Consider the following 24,740-nt stretch of genomic DNA (forward strand, 5'->3'; position numbering starts at 1 on the left):
ACTAATAGAAAAATTCAATAATCTCTATTAGCCCTACAGCAGAATTGAACCAGAATTAAACATGTGATTAATGTGACATGTGACTTATAAGCTAGCCGCTAAACCATATTGTAGTAGTTGTATATACACGTTAAAAATTAAGCAAATCCTTTACAAAATATTAAATCTTATAGATTCCTTAGATACATACAATTATGATTTATTTATATAATTAAGTCAATTTGATTTGGTTCTGATTCTATACTATGATAAAATTAACGCTTAATTTCAAAACGCCTGCACAAATAAGTATTACTTATTTATCGTTCATATTCAGCCAATAATATTTTTTTATATCTAAATAAATTCGAACAAGAAGATTTCCGGTTTAATTAACGTGTCCGTTAAACAACGTCCGTCTGTCCACAGTACGGGCCTGCTAACACGATCACGCTGCAGTTTCGAATCATAAATCAGAGGGAACAACTAAACAGCACAGTTCAGTTGCCCAAGAACTGTCATAAACATAATACGAACACGCTCTTATCAGAAAATGTTTGGATACGCTTCGGGCTAGTCGTTATGTAAATGGAGATGTAACTTTTGCTTGCTCATTGTTTGATTTTAAAACTATGTCACGCTCGTGCACGTGGATATACTTGATGGCTGTTATTGTTTATTCAATTCAAATTGGGTTTAGTAAAAAATATTATTACTTATAGTAGGTTTGGAGAAGGTCCAGCCAGTCCTGAGTGGGACCAGCAAACGTAACTTAGCGTCATTGTTTTCGAATTGGTAATAATTTTCAATATTAAAAATAAATGGCCTGGAATTATTTTTTTCATATCTTATGTGAGTATATGTAACTCGTAAATGAGATTAAAAATGATCAAAAAATACATGCGCGTCTCGGGACGTCCGACAGAAGTGATAACTTAAACAAATTACGTTGAACTATTTAATATTGAAATTGTTTAACTGGAGAAAAGCTTAGGTTAATACTTCAATTTTAAATAGTTTAATATGATAATGCAATAAAAAGTTATTTAGTAATAAAATCTTTCATTGATTAAAATATATTAATGAACACATTCAAGAATTGTAACTAAGAATGCTTAAGAGAAAGGGAAGCCAGGCAGACTGGTGCCGTAACGCGTTACGTAACGAAGCGGTTTACCCTCCCATAAGTAGTTATCACTTTAAATATTTCTTATAATATACATAGTGAAGCAGCTTACTACGGCATTAAAGATTATTTTTGCATATAATAACTTACACGCTAAACACTGTTTTCTACCCTTATCCTATTTTTATTCTACGTTTGGTTATGTTTGTGCTGCGCAAGATATATATCATTGCACTTGGTCAGTCTCCATTAAAAGCGGTTGCTGTGGTCGATATTTTATATTTTATTGACACAATATTATGAAATGGCACAAAGGTAAATCAACTTACAATGGATCTCTTCGAAATTAATAATCGGGGGATAAACCGAGTTTTACAACTAAGTTAATAAAAAATTAAACTCACCCATATCTCTTTAGAAAGTGGCCGAAGAAAACTAAATGTTCCAGCCAATCGTTTCGGCTGTTTCGTGTTCTTGATAGGTGTTTCGATGGATAGGAAGGGTTCGCTGAAATCGATGACTTTCTCTCTTTCCGCAGTTATTGCTAAAGGAGCTATGGCTATATCAACTTCCTGTAACAAAATATACAATTAGAAACAAGTCATAATTATATATCCCTCGTTATATTTTTTAGAAAAAAAATTAAATTTTTATATTTTATTCATATAAATGTTTTACTATATCATTGATTACCGAAATAGATCTACCGGTCCAAAAATAAAACGTCCCGATAAATAAAACAATCCGACAAAAGTTAAGGATACCGGGAATGCATATCAGATTTCTACTAATATTTATGTAATTAAGTTCAGTGATCGCTTCTATATTTATGTGTTACAGTTAACGTAGAAATATTGAATAATTATTTATTGATAACGAGTGGAAGACTTGCTTGTCTTTTTTTTTCTGACACGACGTTGTTTTTGATAATATATGCCTCGACAGCGCCATCGGATGATAAAGTTAAGTTAGGTAGAGTCGACTAACAATAATTAAGGGAGTTGAGACAGATGGAAGGCATTTATTAGTTCAGTGGAGTTATGAAGTAAATTTAAAATTAATTGTTATTAAGTATTAAATTGTATTTAATATTAGTGAATCGACAAAACTATATTTATTGTAATATTTTATTATAATTGTTTTTATTTAACTACAATTAACCTATTTAAATAAAGCAATAGAGAAATTACATTATGTTGGTAAAAGATAAATTGATACTATAATTGGTAGACCGATGATAGGTAGAATTTATTGTATATAATTTTATGTTTGTACACGCATTAGTATATACTGTGTTAGTGTGTGTATGTAAATTTCTATGTTAATAAAAATTATTTAAAGGTTCAATTTTTGTGTTGCGTTTAATGCTCTTTTTATGTAATTCATGTATGATACTAAATTATATTTTATTATGATAATAAATCCAGATAATTATAGTGATTGCGATAAGTTTGTATCAAAGTTTGTGTACATTTTGTGAACGTGCAGCAAGCACGTGAATCACTTTCGAAAATATTGATAAGGCTGACAATTAGCTAGGGCAATAATTTTTTACATTTAAAATTACTGGTTATAATAAAATATTACTAGCTAAAAATAGCTAATTACTTTGTTCTCTTGGTTAGTTGAGGATACCGTTGCCATACTGAGTATACGGTAGCTTTTAAATGTTTTAAGTATTTGTATGTTATGTATTATAAATTAATTATATCAAAACACATACGAAACTTATTAAGCTGTTTTTCCGGATAAATAGTATTCAGTAGTTCTGTAGACACAAAACTTAGTAGAGATTATCTAATAAGATATAATTTTAAAAGTTTAACGATCACGTTCTGAGTGACAAAAGCTCAACGAAAACTTTTTGTTACAAAAGAACGCGACTCAAGCTTTGGGTACTAGTATATACTAATATTATAAATATGAAAGAAACTCTGTCTATATTTTGCTCTTTCACGTCCGAACACCTGAACCAAAATGAAAAAAAAATTAAGCAACTTTGAACTCCAAGGACGGAAGTAGGCTACTTTACTTCTTATATCTAACATCAGACGATAAACTCCTAACACGGAATCGAAGTAGCGGGCGAGAACTAACCTTTTTTAATAGTATATGAACAACAACGTTCAGATCAAACGTAAACGAGCGCTCAGAAATATTACAATCCCGTCCTATTTAATGAAAGAGTTACAAAGAATCAGTCTACAAATATCTCAACTTAACTTAACTTGATTTGAAACCACAAAAACTGAATAATATTCATGTGCTCTAACAACTGAGCCATCTCGGTTCTATTAAAGTATATTTTCAAAATCAAATCCTACCTATAATAATATATTATTTTTGTTAATATGATATTACAATCTTTACTGATTTATTATAATTTGTTTTATTCACGTAACGACATTATTACCCGTATTAATTTATCATCTCTAATGGCCAATGATAGCTGTTAACACTTAGGCTATTAATTAGTCTAGACTTTCGGTTACGTCGTCCTTGTTGCGGCGATACGGAATTTGCTTTGCGGTAGGCCTTGTTATAAGCAGATCGTAGCTTATATAAACAATCTCAGCAATTACAAATATATACAATAGAACAAAAGGTTTCAAAAGATTTCCAAAGAATTAAAAGTTGTATAGATGTTACTTGTTTCAAATAACTAATATTTTTTATTAATAAAATAAACATATGTTATAATAAATTAAAAATGAAATCTCGTATCTGCGCTAGGGTAATTTATCAATACATAAAATAATAACAGCCTAAAGATCAAACACATATTTTTTTTATAATTGTCTTCAAATAAAAATTTGTAAGTGTACTTTTAAGCCGATCATTACCTTCCAATGTCTTATTACGTCGATAATTCTATTGTAAATGCCAATATTATTAAACGCATTCAACATAATTATAAATATTAATTATGTGAGTTTAAAAAAATCAAAATGCATAATAACATGTCTTTATGATCTAAGGACAACTGAATTGCAATTTATAGTGAAAAAAATATGTAGCCTCAAGCTCGAGTATCATATCAAAGGTATTATAACAAATCTTATCAACGATACGACTACAAAGCAACGAACATACAATATGCCTTAGAAAGGGGTAAAGTTTTAGCTTGGCCGGATATTAAATCCTCGGTTCGAGTTAAAACAAACGGGTAGCTGAACCTCAAAGACGCGATACTCTTTGACTTGCATACAATAAACGACTCGACAACTACGTCTTGAAAAATTTGATTAAATAGTTATAAACGCTCGGCTTGGTTACGAGTTTAAGCGAAGACTACGATTTTTATATTGGGCTCGATCGTTCCGCCTTCTTAAGTTATTTAGATGTTTTACTCGTAAAAAGTGAAGTAACAGCTTTTAAATATTCCACTGCTAGTCAAAGGTCCTTTGGAATAGAAATGAAGTGAAGTTTAATTTTCACGTTATTAGTTTACCTTTCGAATTAATTTCGTGCACGTTGATAGAAGAAAATATAATGAGCTCAAGCATGTATTGGATGAAATTCTCTAACTGCATTGAATAGTATGGTAGCACTAAGTTCTAACCTTTTCTTTGGGAATAGGAGATATCTTTACCTGAAGGAATTTCCTGCAACTAATGGAGACGAAATATGATACCCATAATTAAAAATAAACTTATATGTACTTGATAGTGGTGCTCTTAGCCTGTCTGGGTAGACACCAGCTCCACGTCATATATTCTACCACCAAGCAATTCTTAATATTTTTGTGTTAAGGTATGAAGAGTGAGCGAGCCAGTGTAGCTACTGGGAGATGTGACATAAATTCTCAGTTCCCAAAGTCGAGAGCGCATTGGCCAATACTTTTTACGATCACCTATTTCCTCATCCGAGTTACAATCCATATATAAAAAATAAGACTGCAACTTTGTATTGACCATGTAAAATCATCCGAAACCCTTTTATAAAATATTTTCAAAGCAAAGTCTAGAATTTTTTGTCTTCGCTAACTCTTTAATATCATAAACTTGTTTTACTCGGTTATTCAATGAACATTGTATAATCTTAGTTTAAGAGTTTCAAAGGATTTAAAATTTTCATGTTAACTTCGTTATGACAGAGAATATTTTTATTTGGGTAGTCAGTATTACTCGTTCTTTTTGTTTATATTTCATCTCGTGCTCGGCGGTAAAGGAAAACATCGTGAGGAAATCTGTATATGCTGCACGGAATTCTGCCATATATCCACCAGCCCGTATTAGAACAGCGTAGTGGAGCAGCAGTGATAAATTTTCAGGATGAACATTGTACATTTTTGCATGTGGATATTTTTCTAGTTCACATCTGACGATAGTTTACAAACAAATATAAACTGGGAATGGAAGTAGGCATATTATAATAGGCGATTCATGATATAGTTAGGCGGAACGGGCAGATGTATGACGGGCACCTGATGAGAAGTGGTCACTCATTCTCACTGTGAGAAATATTAATGATTCCTTACATCGCCTTAGAAACTAAGATATTATGTCACTTGTGCAGTAGTTGCACTGGCTTACTCACCACTTAAACCGGAGAACAACAATACTAAGTATTAGGTACTGTTTATCGGTGGAATATTTAATGAGTGGGTGATACCTACGCAGACGGGCTTGTCCAAAGCCCTACCACCAAGTAAATAAACCATAACATATATGTAATAAAATAGGACGCCTTATATAAAACTTTGAAGATGCTCCCAAAAAAATTATTTAAACGAACGGATAAAAAATAAATAGCATAAACATGAACAAAATTGTTTTATCTTTTAGTCCTTTGTAACTGTTGTACGTTCCTGGACGGCTGATGTCACTTTATACTCCTTTAATTAGATCTTTATTCTCGACTACAGCTGTGTAATATTGTCGCTCCAGTAGGGAAGCAAACGTTTTTAAACATGCAATACGTTGCATTTTGGTCCTTATTTTAAATGCATTACGGTTTACTAAGATTTTTCGGAAAGTGTCCGTACCTCCAAAAATAGCTTGGAGAACGCCCAAAACAAGAGTTTATTTTATTCAATGGCAAAAAATCTTCGTCGTGCTATTGTTCACAGTGTTTGTACATATGGTAGTAAAAACTTTTATTATTATTCTTTAATTTGAATTTATTTTCGTTCATTTATTTAGTAATTACGATAATTTTAATATTTTCAATGTTAATATATTTTTTGTACTGAAAAGATTTTAAACAAAACTGGGACAATTCTATGTATAATAACACAGGAAATTAATTTAAAAAAAATAGGTAATAAGAAAAGATTACAGGAATAGAATACTTAACTAATCTAATAATCTCCTGTTTGTATTACCTTAATTAAATATTAAGGAAGTCTGTAATAGTAGCCTGTTTGATATTTATTGGAAGAATATGCTGTTAGCTTTACATTATTGTAATAACAAAGAACGCCGTACAGGAGTAAAACTAGAAAAAGTACATATATTTTTTAAATTTAATTGGAGTATTACATTAGCAAATTAAAATTAGAAGCGATGCAGAGATCTATTGATTGGATTTTTTTACAATACTTATTATAAGTTAGGTTGAGATTCATTCAAATAGTATACAATTTAACACTAAGACATTTTTGTTTTTAGTTTTCATATACCGCTACAGCGGCATAATACGTAGTTATGGGAATACCCATAATAAACGTGTGGTGTAAGAAATATTAATCATTTCTTACACCACACGGTGACGTAACGGATGAATCTCAATGAATCCCAAAATTGACAGCGCATTGCGCCATGATTGGCGCAATCCCAACCTTGCGAGCTAAGATGGGCCTGCAGTTACACTGGCCCACTCACCCTTTAAAAAGGAACTTAACGATACTACATATTGCCATTTGGGGGGTAGAATATCTGAATATAGAAACCCTACCACCAAGTAAAATAATACTAAATTGAATCTGGAAATTCACCCTATAAACAAATAGGAAACAGATTGATGAAAACGTTGCTTTTAACTGGCCCATATCTAGACAGAAAATAAAAGCCAATAAACAGTAGACGGTTATCAAACATCGCTCCACGAAGCAATGTTTGCAAAACTTTATACAAAATTGCTTTCGGACAAAAAGGCAGCGTAAGAGCACGGTTGCGTGATACATCGAAGATGCAATAAACAGTATTATTTTATCGTGGAGTATAAATCCCCTCGGAGTCTGCGCAGACATGAGTCTAGACGTTTTATTAAAAATATTTCAAATATTTCAATGGTGGCTGACCGGCGATTCGCAATGGACGGCTATATGAAGAGATATTTTGCCCTGTAAAAAATTTAATTATACCTCTACAAACTGCGGCTTTCGAAGTTTCCAATTTTTTATATACAATTTTTTTCCCGTTTAAATCGTGTATCACTAAACGTTTAAATTTAAGAAGTAAATAATCTATTCCGATCGTTTTTTTTTTTATTTACCTATGTCTAAAGTGGTTTATTTTCAACACAATTTAAATATTTCATCAAAATCGATAAGTATATTTTGATTGATTGTTTTACTTGAATCTAAATTGTCTTGTCGAGAATCTGCGCTGAACATAAAGCAAAGTTCAGTCTCTGTTGCAACAGTTAATAGAATAGAGATTTATTCTTGCTGCACGTGTTATCATTTCACTACAAATTTAATCCGACATTTTTGACCTATGCACGGCTTTTCGGCGATTTCTCTTACTGCTTTTAGCTCATTAATTTCCTTTGAAATTTCATCGTATTTGTAAATATTTATTGATCTCGGTTTCGTTTACTTAACATTATTTATCTTTGATCGTTAAATATCAAGGTCTATACTATGATACGTTTTATATTTATAACGTTGATTTATAAAACGTGTTTTAGAATGTTTATTTTCTTTATTTCAATCGAATCCTTGTTATAAGGATTAAATTATTCTTAAATCTTATTCATATTTCTTAAAAACCTAACACTAACTATAAATCTACTTCTCGATACCATTCAAATTAATAAGTAGCTATATTTTACTTATTTATTAAAACAACTTGAAACTAATTTGAAAAAGGTACTAAACATTATCAGGAAAAGCTTAAATGGCGCTTCAATTACAAGTGACACCGCATTCAGACTGATGTTGGCAACAGAAATATCAATTAAGCAAGAAGTCAATTAGCTAGAGTAAAATTTCATTGAATATTACAAAAAAATATAGATTTTTAATATTATACTAAAGTGAAATGTATTTTTGTTAATAATTGTTACAAAGTGTACAAATTTCTTAAATTTAAAATGAGAGTCAGCAAATACATCGATTCATTTTACAATTACAATTATTCGATAAAATATTCTCGGAACTTATAATTATGTTTAGAGGTGCATTCTGACCTAGATTGGTCTTAAATTTACTTTAAATATTACATTTTTTTTAACTCTACTTTGTGGTAGGGCTTCGTATAAGCCCGCCTGGGTAGGTAGCACCCACTGGACACATATCCTTCGGCCAAGCAATAATATTAAGTATGGTTGTGTTCCGGCTTGAAAGATCAGTGAGCCAGTGTAATTAAAGACAAAAGGGATATAACATCTTAGTTCCCAAGGTAGGCGACGCATTGGTGCTGGTCTAAGGAATGTTTAAGATAGCTCGCGGTGCCAATGTGCCGTAATGACTATAGGCAGTGGTGACCACTTACTACCATTTAGTCCATTTGCTTATCATTACCAATGTTCTATAAAAAAAAAGAAAAATATATACCTACCCTAAGCCCTGACACCAATATTTATTATAAGTGAAAATTTAAAAAGAGTACTCACCTTTCTGAACACTTCCCCAACGAGCCCACTCCAAGCATTATGCGATATTTCACTGCCGAATTTTCCATCCCTCACGATACGAAGTTCATCTATGGCAAAAATAATGCTTGATAAAAAAATATAACTCACAAATTAAAATACACGTCAAACGTAAGAGTTATTTCAGAATAGAGAAGACTTTATATTTTATCACCTTATACATTGATTTTTATATTCTTTTTTTAGGGAAGTATTTCTGACGCCACAAAAAATAAGTATCAAATTAATTTTATTTTAGTTTTAATATTACTTCGATGATTCGAATGCTTCTGAAAGAAAATTTTAGATAGTATACAAATAATATTTTATTTAATTGACAAAAGTTATCCGGGCCAGTTTAAAATCCGAAATGTAATTAATTCTCAGTAGGCACATGTATAAATATAAATATTCTCTTCTAAACAGCCGTATCAATATCGTGTTACCCTTACATGTAAAATTAGCAGGGATGATCCGACCCACAGGAATCAAAATTCGAGCTCTCAAATGGAATTTATTAATAACGTTATTTTAAATTACCAATTATGTAACTCATAAGTGATTCATTTATCGTGTTACATGATATATCTTTTTATTCAAATACCCCTCAAAACACGCTCGTGTAACATACAAAGGAGTTGATCGAAGGTGGGGTTACATGAGCGATTTTCGTCACGTGTCCTAGTCATTGATGTTTAAAATTATGAGTGTATGACCCGATCTAACATATATCGATTGAGTATGGAAATTGAATAAAAATAATATCGTATGACAATTTCAGTATTTAAAATATTGAGGTAGGAATCTTATATACAGATTAATAGATACAATAATTTTGTATCGTAGGTTTCATATATTCGGATATCCATAATCAGAAATCGGCATTTATTCTAACTTATATCTAGTAGGTTACTTGCAATGAGTACTTACATTTAATCCCAAGTTTAGCAGTAACCAAATCAGCAAGATCCTTGCAAAAGCCGTGGTACTGTTCCTCCCTTTGACCATATTCTATAGGTTTCACCATCATGAAAGGTTCCTGGAGAATGGTCGTGATTATGTACGTCTTGTTAGTATCGAAAGAAACCGGAGAGTGTAGCTGAATGTACTTTGGTGTGACAAGTTTTAATCCTTGCTTATCTGTCCACGTTGCCACCTGAGAGGAAAAAAAAAGTATGATTTTCTTTTAAGATTTAAAAACTATAATTATTATGCTCAATGATCCAGTTTAACCAAGACGAACATATGATATTTTAAGGGGAAAAACTTTATGTATTATTAATTTTCCGTGTATAAATAGTACCGCGTTACAAAATAGCAAACTTGAACATTTAGAAATGAAATCGCCCTGCATCATTTAGCGGGGGAGTCATCAAAGTTCTGGATATTATCTCCGCTTATAACTATAGCGAAGTTAATAAACATCCGTTAAAATTGATGAGTCTAATCCAAGGACTGAAAGCTAGGATCGTAGCAATTCAAAGTCAAACTTTGATCTTCTACATTAACGATGTCCGTGAGATTAGAATTGAGTAATAACTTAAATATAAATAAATATATGTATTCAAAACAACGTCTATTCGTAATAGTTAATTTAAAGTTTCTTATGTGAGATAGCAAATTGGAAACCGAAAAATGTTATGCTTAAATCAAAGCACAATTAAATTTTTATTCGTTACTATTGTTAATTTAATATTTGTAAACATACATTTTACGTAATGAGCACAATAAGACAGGTACGATGTGTTTGAAATAAGGTCGGTATTTTTACAAAAATGTATGAAAATACTACGAAACTGTATTGCTGTGTTCCAGTCTTAAGGGTGAAAACTGGTACAAGAGATAAAGCGTTAAATATATTTACTATGGGTTCATATTTCTTTCATATTAATAGGGATTTATACAAGCCCGTCTGGGTAGGTACCACAGCAACAGTTAGTATTGTTGTGTTCCGGTTTGAATGGTGAGTAAGCCAGTGTAACCGCAGGCACGAGTTACGTAACATCTTGCTCCCAAGGTTGGTGGCGCCTTGGTGTGATATAAGGAATGGTTGTTATTTATCACAGCGTCAATGTCTATGGGCGGTGGTGAGCACTTACCACGGTGGTCCATTTGCCCGTCCGCCCCGCTATTACATAAAAAGGGGCAATATATATGGCAGAGGGGACCAACTAGTATTAGATCGCAAAATTTACCGTATTCATGTTTTAAATATTTTCTTACAAACTAAAAAATGAATACTAATGTTTAAATATTTATAATGAAATATGAATATTTAAAATCAGTTTGCGTTAGGCGATTAGATCGATATATATACGGAACATATAATCCACTTGTGCTAAACTACTCAACTTATTATCGTGAAATTTTATTATAGTTTTGCATTCTTGGGTTACCTAACATCTAACCTCTATAAATACCATAAAAGTACTTAGAATGTTTTACCTAGCATTTGGTATCTTTAATTCAATACTTAACATGTCAAAAGTGCTTCATGAGCATACTTAACTAAAAAATAATTTTATTTGATAACAATTAAATTTTCTTACAACGATGTAACTAAGTTCAAACGTTGATTTATGGACTTTGAGAAATCATTACTGAGTTGTAGCCGAGTTGGTGAAATGAAGTTGAAATTAGCCTTTACGAAAGGTGCCTCTAAGTGATGCGAAAAGTTTTGACTTAAAGTGGAGAGTTCAAGCGACAATGCAATATAGCTGGTGTAATTGAATAGATTTCGCTGAAACGGCGCTTTAGAAACGAAATAATTTTATTTAAAATATTAGCCTGTTACTGGGCTCTCACTGCTGGGCTAAGTCATTCCATCCTTTCGAGGAGAAGATTTGAGCTCGTTACCTCATGGTGCTCCATTGTGGGTTGATTTGAATTGGGTTTATGACAAACTTTACTTAAGCTGTATGTTTTCTTTTGTCTGCGTAACTGAACTAATATAACTAACATAGAATATACGGGTATACCAGAATAGAGATGCATTTTTGAAAAATGTTTAGTGTTTTATGTACGCGCTTGGCAGTGCGTTTTAAATTTGAACTGTCGACGCGAGAAGTGTGAATTTCATACGTAAGTTGTGACGTGCATCCTATTAATACCAGGAAATAAACTCGTGATGTCCTTTACCGAACTGCACCATATTAATAGCACTTTTGTGGAACTCCGGTATGCGCTTTACTGCAGCATCGTTTGTTAGGGATATTATAAAAGTGACGACTTAAAATATCTTTGATATTAAAATAATCGCCTAGTTCATTTCAATAGAATATAATTGATTTGAGAGTAAATGTACATACGTCTAATTTTTTCCAGTTCATTTAAGAGTAAGGTATTTATTTTAAGCCGGTGGTTAATATTTTACAGTTAAAAAGCAAGTGTCTATCTATTTAATTATAATAAATAATTCACGATAAGTTGTTTATATTTGTACGGTTGAATAATAATTTGATTATACAGTCATAATTTATGTTTACAAAAGATACAGATAATACAAAACAAACATGAAAGCAAAATAAAAACTTTTTCATTTGAACAATGATAATAATTAAAAGAATTAAAAAAAAAAGCGAGATGACAGTTTGTCGTCAAAAAGGTCCCAATCCAAGTTATTAGGGAAGTTTATTGTTTCACTCAGACTCTTTGCACTGTTATTTTTTATAACCTTATAAAAAAATATACTCACCTTCACCATCGCACTCTGGACGGTCATCTCAACGACATGCAGAGTGAAATTACACCGATGTCCCTCTTCGTTAAAAGATATATTCCCAGTGAGACCCTCTATATCCGTCTAAAAAGAATTTAGCAAAAATATATAGTGTGTTTGATTTAGTACCAGGGGAATATAAAATAAAGGTGGTTGGAACAGATGTCCTAAGTAATGTTACCAAGTTTGGATGTAGTAGATCGGAAATCACTTTTTATCGAGTAGCAAGGACCCTTTCTTGTAACTTATGTGAATTGTTACAGCGAATCGTAAATATGTTTTTTATGCTCTCCTGGTCCTTACAACATTTTTTTTAGTTTTATGTTTGCGCAACATGTGTAACATTTAAAAGATGTGAACATTAATAATGAAACTGTTTAAGGTTTGAGATAGCAATAATATCTATAAAAAAATATATATATATTAAATATTATTTTGATAATATAAATTTATATTGTTTGATATTAAGATACGATACCTTTTTGATCAACCTCGATATCTTGTCTCCATGTTCGAAGGGTACTACCCAGCTTTTACCAGGGTTGCAGTCAATGACCTTGGTCGAGTTAGCCTGAGCAGCCGCACGTCTGAGCGCACTCCTAAAAGCATCTGGTTTCTTTTTCCAGAGTCGACCCAGAGCGTCCATTAGAACTTGCACTCCATCGTACATTAGTGCTGTTTGAGCCTGTTGGTAAAAGTATTGGAATTTTGAGTATTTGTAGCGGTTTGTTATGGCTTTATTATGGCTGTTATTTAAACAGTTTATTATTAATTTAATTCATTGTTACATGAATTGTAATACTAAGAGCAAAATCTCAAAACAATGATTTATTGGAAAATTTACATTAATAAAACAATTACTTTCAGTCATTTATTTGAGAATTTATTTTTCGTAAATTATTTCAATGGCAAATCATTCGTAATTATAAATAAAATAGCTTTAATATTAGGTTAATCATATTTTAAAAATTAATAATTGAGTACCTTATCGTAATATTTTAGAAGAATTTATACGAACAGAAAACATTGCAAAGACGACAACCGCGCAATAAAACAAAAAACAAAACATCACGACAACTTTAACGATAAAACAGTCGTTTTTCATCGAATGTATTAAGAACAGCAATCTCCGAAGTAACTCTAAGGCTAAAAAGCGGCGAGTTTCGGATAACATAACGCGAGATGATAATTTATTCCGCACACCCTCTTATGGTTTCATTAGAATGAACGTAAGTTAGTGAAATCTACATAAATGCGTTATTATTTCACGTCAAAATATTCTTCGGGAGCAGATTTTAACACCTCGGGGCTCATTTTATCGTGTACCCTGGCTTTGTCGTAAAATTTTGTTGTTAGTGTGTAATACAGTAGATTTATAAATATACCGTAGAGTACGATGTGAATATTTTTATACGTATGTACTTTTTGCTTATCAGTAGAGAGAGCTATTATGAAAATACAAGTTTAAACAACAAAATAATACGACTGTGGACTGTCAAGAGTGATTTACGAAGTGATAATACGCATCAAAATAACATATCACCGTAGTTCGATTTTCAATATTTCACGAGTGAAATACGACAAAATAGTACTGCAATTTGTACTCTAGCCGTATAAAATGGTATAAGGTTATCGTTACCGAAGCAACATTATTCTGTAGATATATTTTATTCGCAATTACGACGGAGGTGTAAGTCCATTGACCCGTGAGTCACCCCTTCATGCTAAATTATCAGCGTTAATTATGATATGTTATTTTATTTGTATATGTTCTGCAGCCTTTAAACTTATCATAACCATATCTTTTTTATGTAATAGGTAGGCGAGCCGGGTCATCCGATGTTAAGTGGTCACCACCGCCCATTGACATTGGCGCTGTTAGAAATATTAACCATCCCTTACTTCACCAGTGCGCCACCAACATTGGAAACTAAGATGTTATGTCCCTTGTGCCTGTAGTTACACTGGCTCACTCACCCTTCAAACCGGAACACAACAATACCCAGACAGATTTGCACAACGCCCTACCACCAAGTCACGCTCACTAAGACGCTGATATTTAACAAATACGAGGGTCGCGCCTTTGTGAGTAAAAATACCTCTAAAAGACTGTATATATTTTTTCATTGTTTTGCTTAAATGTAGGATTTTTTGTTGGTTTGTTTTGAATGTTTCGATTTATTTTATCCTCCTATCAAATCACGTAATGGTTTCAATGGTTTTAAAGTTTCGAGGAAAAATAAGCCTCGTGCTATATTTAAAATTAGACTATTATCCTGTTTTGGAAGTGAATTTATTTTCTATTTCACGTGGTTGATGGATCAATACATTATAATAGTTTTACCATAATCTTCTCGAAAACAATTTCCTGTTAATACCACTGATAAAACCACTCATGGTTTAGGTAGAGCAGTCGGTTTTGGGCCTGAACACTCTTCAATTTTACGGTCTATCAGATTAGGATTATAAGAGTAAGGAATTAGAGAATTTGTTTTTTTTTCACACACAATTGTGCACTTTAATATCTTCTGCACAGTTAGTTTGTCTCTGATAAGAAGGTAACTATTCATCAAAATCAGGTAAGAAAACTAGATCAGTAGGAATTATATGTTTTTATTGTATACGTGGCAAACGAGCAGGAGGCTAACCAGATAGAAAGTGACTACCACCGCCCATGGACATCTGCAACACCTTGCTTGCAGATGCGTTGCTGGCCTTTAAAACATGTACACGCTTTTTTCCTATAAGATCCTAATCTATACCACGTCATTTTTTTTCATAAACATAAACAGTTTGGAATAAGAGATGAATATTTGCATCGTTTGTACGTTATAGTTTTTTCCGCGGTGGTTTCGGCCCTCTAAACTGTTTTCCTCATATGAGACTGTACCACTGTCACTAGGGTCCGTCCTCGTATCCAAGGAAACAGTGTGAGTTCATCTGGTCGCTTGCCAACATGACAAACTACTATCATAGTACTCAATAAGAGCAGGAACGTCGCTTAACCGATCACAGCGGTACAATAAATAGTTTTTGTTGAATATATATAAAAAAGTAGATAGCTTAAATTACACGATTGTAAAGACATAAAAAATTATTAATTTTTGTAATGTAAAAACATATACAAACGAAAGCTTGTCTCTACTAGACATTAGCCACCCTTGATAATTTTATTATTGAATTTGAATACTTTACCAATATAATACCACCAAAACTATATGATATTTTGTATAAATATTTATTATTATTATACGGAATCTAATTTTTAATTATTTATCAAGGCGTTTATTTATATTCTGCTTTCAGTAACGATAAGCCATTATTTTATCATAAGTATGTGTTGACTGGTCCGGTTACGCTGCCTGTGTGAACAAATTTCTTACAGGGTTGATTCTAATTTACACCTTATGAGTTAAAGCTTTAGGTTCAATCTGCACTGGTAATGAATCTAACGATAATGAAGTTGCATTTTGATCCTTATTTCAGTGGTGCATTTAAGTTATTGTTGTTTATTATCATCAGCTGTGGAACAACATTACTTTAATTTATGATTTACTAGTTATCGCACGTGGCCCCGCTCGTGTTTTAAGGGTCGATCGTGAGAAAGTGGTCGTGTAAGGCATAATCCTATGTCGTTTCTTGGAGTTCAAGCTTGCTTCTTATCAAATTTCATCCAATTCGGTTTAGTCGTGAAAGGGTGACAGCCAGACAGACAAACAGACTAACTTTCGCATTATAATTTTCGTATAGATACAAAAAATACTAAAAAGAGGTATCATATTTATGTATTTGAAATATTTATCTTTTCATTATAAAATTTCTTTACATATTTATTCAATACTGTTTCCTGACTTGAAATCGAACTGTCTGTAAGTGCATTGACTCGTTGGCAGATTTTCATACGTCACATCCAATTTTCCTACACAGCCTGAATTAAAAATTCAATGTATATTTATATTAAATTAACCCATTTGATATTTATATCTATAATTATATATTGGTACACAAAATTTTAAAAAGCATACATTATTGCATACTTAATCCGTGATTGTGAAAACTAAAGGTATGCAGCGTAGAGTCGGACTATGTATATGGATTTTAAAATATATATTTTAACACAAAAATTTGAATAAAATTCAAAATGCCGACCAACAAGTAATCATTCGCATGCAATCAAAAAAGGAATTAAGCGCGTCCGATGGCTCTAATGAACTCGTTTGCTTTGAATGCTAATTGCATGCCTTTGGAGAGCGTATTTTTACTTAATTTTTATCTGCATAAAGACAAAGAGATATTCAATTTGATCAGTTTTTGTCTCTGGTCATTATCAGGCGTATAAGTTATTTTGGTCTCTATGGACAGACGTTGGAAGACCTATACGTAACAATTCATAAAAACCTAAGAACTCGAAATATCTCGTGTTACATATATTTAGTAACTGTTCGTTACTAAATACTTTTTGATTTGTGTTTTCATCTGTTTATAACGACGGTAAGACTTTCGCAGGCCAGCATCGATTCAGATATTCTAATTAATTATATTGTGTCATTATACATAGCACCCTTGCCTGCATAACAATAATTTAAGGAAACATATTTACTAAGTGCAAGCCCAGGCACCACCAATTCATCAGATATTCTACCGACAAACAGCATTACTCAGTATTATTGTGTCTCTATTTAAAGGATGAGTGAGCCAGTGTAACTACACAGGCACAAGGGATATACCATCTTAGTTCCCTAGATTGGCGGCTATTGTAGTCACTGTTGTTCTTCCAAGTAATCATTAGCAATTCATTCAGTACCTGTTGTAATTCGTTAGATAAAAACAGATAAAATATAAATAATTTAAAAAAAAAACATTATGTTCATTTTCAATTCGTCTAACAAATTGATGAAATCATCATTTACTTTTATTTACTTTAGTTATAGTTTTTAATGAAACAAGTTAATAACTGTACATCTTGTAAATTACGAAGGTTTATATAAACGTTTAGTATTTACACACTATATTTTTGGTTGTAGTACGTCCTGGTTAATTTGGTAAATTATTTAATCGTGCGTTAATTAATTTACAAAATGTAATTACAGGAACAAAGGAGTTAAAATCACAGTAAGTATGCATGCATAGTTTGTGGCGCATTGGCGATGTAAGACCGGGCTAATATTGTTTACAGCAGTGCGATTTCACTTCGTATCTCACTCTTGAAATTTTGACAACCGACTTAGTGTTGTTACTACTGGAATTGTATAAATAAATGTATTAACTATTTTAACAAATGTCATATATCACATTACGATAATTTCACGATCGTTTTCGGTGTTGAATCTGAGTTTTTATTGCAGTGTAAAAAATAGATTCGTTTATTCGTAATTCACGCCAGAAATATCAAAGAATTTAAAAACCATTCACAAAACAAACAAATAATATACAGATATTTCTGATTTCCAAGGAAATTAAGGGCCATTAAATATTGGCTATTTCCAATAAAAGTAATTAAAAAATGAACGTTAATTTCAAAATCAATCAGTTTTTATTTGCGTAAACGCGTATGTTTTTATTATATATATATATATTACATAATATCGCTATAGCATCGCTGAGCGTAAGCTATTAAAGATAGGGCCATTAAATTTATTGAGTAGGGTTGTTTTATTGAGTAGAAACCCACTAAGGAAGGATTTTTTTAAATTCGACCCCTAAGGGGGTAGAATAGTGTTTGAAAGTTTGTATGAAAGTCCGTCATTTTTGAAGTTAGAAGCATGGAACTTTATTTTTGCGCTACTGATTAAAAATGTGTAGTGATGTATTTAAGCGTTTCTGGATATTCTATCCTAAGGGGTGAAATACACACCAATGTGGTACACAGAGAGTTCTTAAATTAACGTAATATTTTAAGTTAATCTGTAAATATGCTCAAATTTCACGCGAGCAAATCCGTGGGCAGCAGTTAGTGTATATATAAAGTACTTTTTTAAATAAAGGAAACAATTAATCAAAAAAAAAAAACCTTTTGAAAAGAACTAAGTTTCATTAAAAAATTCACATGCAATTTAGGTATTTATTCTGGGTCGTACATATTTGAATAACTCAAACGTCAGTAATATCGTAATAGTATAACAGTCTATGATCTATAAAATAATATTTGATATAAAATATTATTTCAGATTATAAATATGGTATTTTATATGAAACCCTGAGTTCATTGCAAACGACGTGAGTTTATCGAACGTAAACATAATAATCCTTCGATCAAGACTATCCAACGTTATATAATGTTATACGAACATTATTTATTATGCAAAACGCAAACTTACTCGTAGAATCACCACACACTAATTTGGTAAATTGCTCGTTGGTTTAATGGCTAATTATAAGACTGCACAGCTTATGGGTTAAAATAGGGGAATATGGCCAATGAAACGATTATTGGGTTTTTATTTTAAGAAGTTATCAGTAGAAACTTATTTTATAAAAAAGGATAGACGTACAAACAAATTAGGTGGTACTGATATTTAGTCGTAAATATCACCTTTTGCCCCGTAAGAAACATTAACCTTCCTTACAACACCAATGCGCCACCAATCTGGGAACTAAGATGTTATGTCTCTTGTGCCTGTAGCTACACTGTTTCACTCACCCTTTAAGCTGGAACACATAAATAGTACTGCTGCTTGGCGGAAAGATACATAGAGCCGGACCCGCGCCTGAAATTCTTCTGGTGGAGAGAGGTGCAACTTTTCTTTTTTTTATGTTATAAGTAGCAAACGAGCAGGAGGCTCACCTGATGGAAAGTGACTAACACTGCCCATGGACATCCGCAACACCGGCGGTATTGCAGGTGCGTTGCCGGCCTTTAAGAAATGAGTACGCTCTTTTCATCAAGGTTCCCAAGTCCTATCGGTTCGGAAAATCGATAATTCGAGCTGCTCTACGTTGGATACAGTCAAATGAAAGATCATCTCATCTCATCTTATCTCTTCCAGTACCAGCTGTACTGGAAGAGATGAGAGCAGTACTCCATGTGAGGCTGTATTTGCGCCCTATATAGTTTTAGGCGATGGGCTGACGTGAACGTAATGAGCACACCGAGCTTTTTGATGCCAATTTGTCTTTACCTACCGCGGAACGGAACGAGGCTTTAAACATCAACGCCAAGTATTCCGATACTAGATGTGGCATGGCAATGGGGTTTTTCTGAAATAGTTAGCAAACGCAACTGTGTTTTTGCACACACTTGTGCATATAATATATCCTATAATATATCCAGCGTAGTTGGTTCCAAAGGTTGGAGGCGCATTGGCATTATAATTAAAGATTAAAATCTTACGTTACTTCATTTTGGTTCGTTTAGTTTTCGTCTGCCTAATTTGTGTATATGACTGATAATTCCCGGTGCCACTGTAGAGGCCACTTTGGCCAACAGTTACGAAAAATAATAATAATAACATGCTCGGAAATTAAGAAGGACATCAAGATCCACGGATCTGTTAAAATCTCGTTTAAAGGATATTTTGCTGCAAAATTTCCGTTCACATGGTATATTTGTATATTCCTTCTCTTCATACAAACGGATTTTAAAATTCGACCTTGAAATTTAACTCAACCCTTTTCTGTAAACGTGAACTTCAAATTTTTACGATTATATTATATTTTTAAAAGTAAAACTAAGTGCAAGCACTCAGTTAAAATAACTAGTCCACGAACATTCATTTATATAATGACTGTTAATAACACCATGTTGCTGTACTTCTAATATACCTCCAGTTCCAGTATAACATAAACATAATCAGTCTGTAAATTTCCCACTGCTGGGCTAAGGCCTCCTCTCCCGTTGAGGAGAAGTTATGGAACATATTCCACCACGCTGCTCCAATGCGGGTTGGTGGAATACACATGTGGCAGAATTTAGTTGAAATTAGACACATGCAGGCTTCCTCACGATGTTTTCCTTCACCGCCGAGCACGAGATGAATTATAAACAAATTAAGCACATGTAAATTCAGTGGTGCCTGCCTGGGTTTGAACCCGAAATCATCGGTTAAGATGCACGCGTTCTAACCACTGGGTCATCTCGGCATCCAGTTCCAGTACGTGAGTGATAATTCCATGGCATGGCACTGAAGGTATATTAGAAGTACAATTATAATCGATAGGACCGTATATTTATAGTCTGTCCTTATTACACGCAGCAAGGGAGCGATCGATTGGCGTGCTTTTTTTGTACCGAGATCGTTCGTACTTTACCCCACAAATATGGATTACACATTTTCTTCTAATCAGAAATTCATAAATACGAATACTATGAAATAAACAAATATTATTTTAAGCGTAAAATATTTAAAATAAATATTTAGGTATTTTATTTCATAGTTCCCAATTTGATCTAAATGAATACGTAAAGCGATTGATCTTTATGTATTTTATTTGCCTTCACAATGACTTAAGAATATTTATATAACGGTGAAATCTATGGGTATACTATAAATGCCTCTAACGAGAATATCTAGATAAATATTTATCAAATAAATTCCCTTAAATATCCCGCTTGCGGAGAATGTACCGAAAATCGCGCACCATTTCGAAAGGCAGGAATCCAGTATTTTAAGACAAATACACAGTAAATAGATGTTTATTTATGTACATTGTAATAACGTACAATATTTTGTGAGAGATTGCTCTAAACTCACCGAAACAGTTCCCTTGAAACGTGGATCCATTCTACGCAGGCCTTCCATGAAATCGCGCACGGTCCTTCTCGAATGATCCACGATACGGAACCCGGTAATGTTCACCGCTCCGTACTCTGTTACCTCGTTCTCCCAATGGTCGTCCATAACCTGCAAATGGGAATTCCATAAGTTCCAGCCAAGACGTGACTCGACTATGGCATGAGCTGCATTTATAGTTCATTCGTCTTGTATACTCTATTTAAATACTACTAAAAAAAATAATGAAATAACAAGAAACGTAATGGAAACAGAAAAATAATGATCTTTTAAGAATATTGCATTCCTTGATGGATGAAGAGAACGTTAAAATAATTAAATATTATTATTGTCTGCAGTCGTCCAATAATTAAATGCAAACATTAAGATTGAAAGAAGAAATAAATAAACTATTTTCAAAACAAAACAACTTTTACTTAACAATTCGAATATAAGCTATTTCAGAATTATATTTTTTAATAATTAAAGTTATCCCGATAAATATCGTCTTAGTTTTGGTGCTGAGCTTCCTGAACTGACATATTTATATTATAATAAATAGAAAACTCAAACATTTTAAGCGCCTTTACTGTCTTACGTGTTCATAACCATAAGACTAAAACAAGTTTAAAGAACAATTCTCAATACTAAGATGTATAAAATGGTTTTGATTGAGTTATCGTTTCCTACGTTATGTTATTATAATACGTTAAAACGTGAACTTCTAATCATACATATTATAATTGAAAATTTTCATTTGTAATTAGTTGGAACAAAACTAGTAAGTTTTTTTTTTTCAAACACTCAATCAATAACAAATAATTATTATATCATATACGACTATTTGTTGAATTTTGTGTATTATCTTTTCATGTGTCAAAAACGTCAAAACAAATAAATAATTTCCTTAAAGTATAGGCGATGTATATAATATTGTTTTTAATTGTTATTACGTTTTAACGTTACATTTTAGAACCTATTTTCACAACCCAAATCGATAACGATAAAGCAAAATCGATAACTACTCGAGTCAAATATTCGCTCTAAGTTTTTTTTTCGTCTGGCGTAGTCTTTATCATGCCTCAGAGAATACGTTAAGCCATCGTTCCCTGCTATCACAAACAACTTTTGTTAAATCTAGCTAGGAAAATGATTTTAATCGATAAAGTTCAGAGAAGCCGATTTGCCGATAGTTGCTTCTGAAATAATATGGCAAATTGCTCTGTGTTAAAACTAAGCTATCGAAATTTTATAATAAAATGAGATATAAGTAAATACATAGCTGTAAAACTTATATTTTTTTATTGTGGCGTGATGTTTGGTGTATTGTGTCTAATTGTTTATCGACGAAATTATGGCAAATAAAAGGAATCTTACCAGACCGCTCAGCATGTAGTGATATGTTCTTCGACCCAGCTGTACTTTTCTAACGTGTTCGACTAAAATGTTTTTAGCATTTCTTGCATTACAATCCAGTACAATCCTCTTGTTACTCCAACGATCGTGTTGTTCCAGTGCGACCAGGAACTCCATTGCATCAGTTGAATTGTAAATGCGTTTCACGAGAGATATTTTGAAAGCAGTTCTACCAGGTTGCATTGTTTGATATAGTTGTTGCAGGCGAAGCAATCCTGTAACAGATAGTTTTATTAAAGCTTACGTAGTTCGTTCTGTGATATTTTCTCTTTATATATTTGGAGTAAAATAAGATGAAATTACGAACTATGATATTAATAACGACGATATGAATATTAATAAAGTACCCTTGATCAATTTGGCGTGGCGACCAATTTCAAGGAGTATAAGCACTGTCACTAACTGATATTCCCTTGGAAAAAAACCTCTATGTGCGAGTGAGTGATGGTATGATATTTAAAAAAAAACATATATATATATACTTTATATTCACTTCCCTCTATTATAAAAACATAAATTACACCAAAGAAAGTAGAAATTATCTGTCGGCAATTCTAAATCCGGATAGACTCGAGACGATAGTTTGAACTTTGCTTCAAAGGTGATCCAAGCATCGGTTTACAGTTTTACGTAACTACAAGTAGTTGGCAAACTCTGAATTAGATGAAAGATAGAAAACAAACTTTTCTCCTCTTTTTAGTGACATTCTTCCGAATGGAACTCGGGAAAATTCGACTAAGCTTCCTATACTTTTTCGTTCAAATGAATTTCAACAATTGGTATTGCGTATCGTAGCAGGTTCTTTTTCATTTTGAACGTATTGTTACAAGCCGGCGTACATAAAAAAGATTTTCAATATTTACTTAACATTCGTATAAAAAAAAAGTTATATAATAATTTTAAACGTGCGTTAGCGAATCGTATCTAAAAGTTACTTTCGGTCAATATTTAAATTATTCCCTAAATATTTTTTTTTAAAAATCCTATTAAAAAAAATCTTCGACTGGGCTATTCTAGTAGAGTTATTTTTTATTGAGAAGACATGGTGGAGCTTATTCCTCTACACAGCAGTAAAGGGGAGTTCTGGACTCCAATGTGATAGAATTGAGCAAACTCATAAACGAAGTCTTCCATAAGATTTGAGTACTTGATGCATTCTAAAAAAAGAAAAAGTCAGTGGTGCCTGCCCGAGATTTAACTTGCAATCTACGGGACATATACGTATATACAGATGCTAGTATTTACATCCAATCATGCAGGGTGGTCACGATGTACCTATATAAAATCACGATGTAAGTAACATTTCACCAACGGCTTAGTTTCACAGCTACCTTATACTGAATCGGTTTATAATCTAGCTATTACAAAATTGAATGTCGAATATCATAAAGAACGGGAAACAACGATTAAATTTGGATATTATTTGATGCGACAAATACCAACATATGTTCAAATATTCTACCGCGGCTTTAATCAAAGTTTAAAACTAATAAAATATTGACGCCGACGGCTATACAACGCTATTGACAGTGCAAAATTACAACCCAGCGGACGATGATATAATCACGATTATTTCGAGGTCGAGCAAAAATGTCACAAATATAATAACATTCACAGGGCCGGAGGCGTTTCGTCTCGGTCTATCTGCTAGTCTTTCTAAACCAATTCGAGTCTACACGAATTTCATCGAATTAAACGCCCCATATAAAATAAGCGATACGAAAAAAGGCGAAAGCGTGCTGCGGAGAGGCAAAAAATGGAAAACGTTTTTTCTCAGAGGGAAACCTTGAGTCGATATTACGTATTTTCTTACGTTATGTATTCTTACGTGAGCTTCTATCGACGGTTTTTTACGAACGAAATGAATTTCGTTTTGCGGTTAAATCGATTTTTAATCTATGAAATAGTTAAATGTAATTACTTGATTACAGTGAGCGATTAGTTCTTTGTTATTGTTTACAAGATTGCACTACAATATATTTTAATATTTCTT

At 32.5% G+C, this 24,740-nt stretch overlaps 1 protein-coding gene across 1 annotated transcript in view; it reads right to left on the reverse strand.

Moving 5' to 3' along the window:
• The window catches only part of LOC113403891 (glutamate receptor 1-like), a 125,200-nt gene that overhangs the window by 12,585 nt on the left and 87,875 nt on the right, over nucleotides 1-24,740 (reverse strand). The window contains exons 5-11 of the mRNA XM_026644518.2: nucleotides 22,709-22,962; nucleotides 21,314-21,463; nucleotides 13,102-13,308; nucleotides 12,600-12,707; nucleotides 9,836-10,061; nucleotides 8,888-8,976; nucleotides 1,510-1,677 (exon numbers count right to left, since the gene is read on the reverse strand). Of these exons, the coding sequence (XP_026500303.1) occupies nucleotides 1,510-1,677; nucleotides 8,888-8,976; nucleotides 9,836-10,061; nucleotides 12,600-12,707; nucleotides 13,102-13,308; nucleotides 21,314-21,463; nucleotides 22,709-22,962 (1,202 nt within the window). The remainder of the gene's footprint in view (nucleotides 1-1,509; nucleotides 1,678-8,887; nucleotides 8,977-9,835; nucleotides 10,062-12,599; nucleotides 12,708-13,101; nucleotides 13,309-21,313; nucleotides 21,464-22,708; nucleotides 22,963-24,740) is intronic.

The sequence above is a fragment of the Vanessa tameamea genome, chromosome Z, assembly GCF_037043105.1.
Source record: "Vanessa tameamea isolate UH-Manoa-2023 chromosome Z, ilVanTame1 primary haplotype, whole genome shotgun sequence".
Taxonomy (NCBI): Eukaryota; Metazoa; Arthropoda; class Insecta; order Lepidoptera; family Nymphalidae; genus Vanessa; species Vanessa tameamea.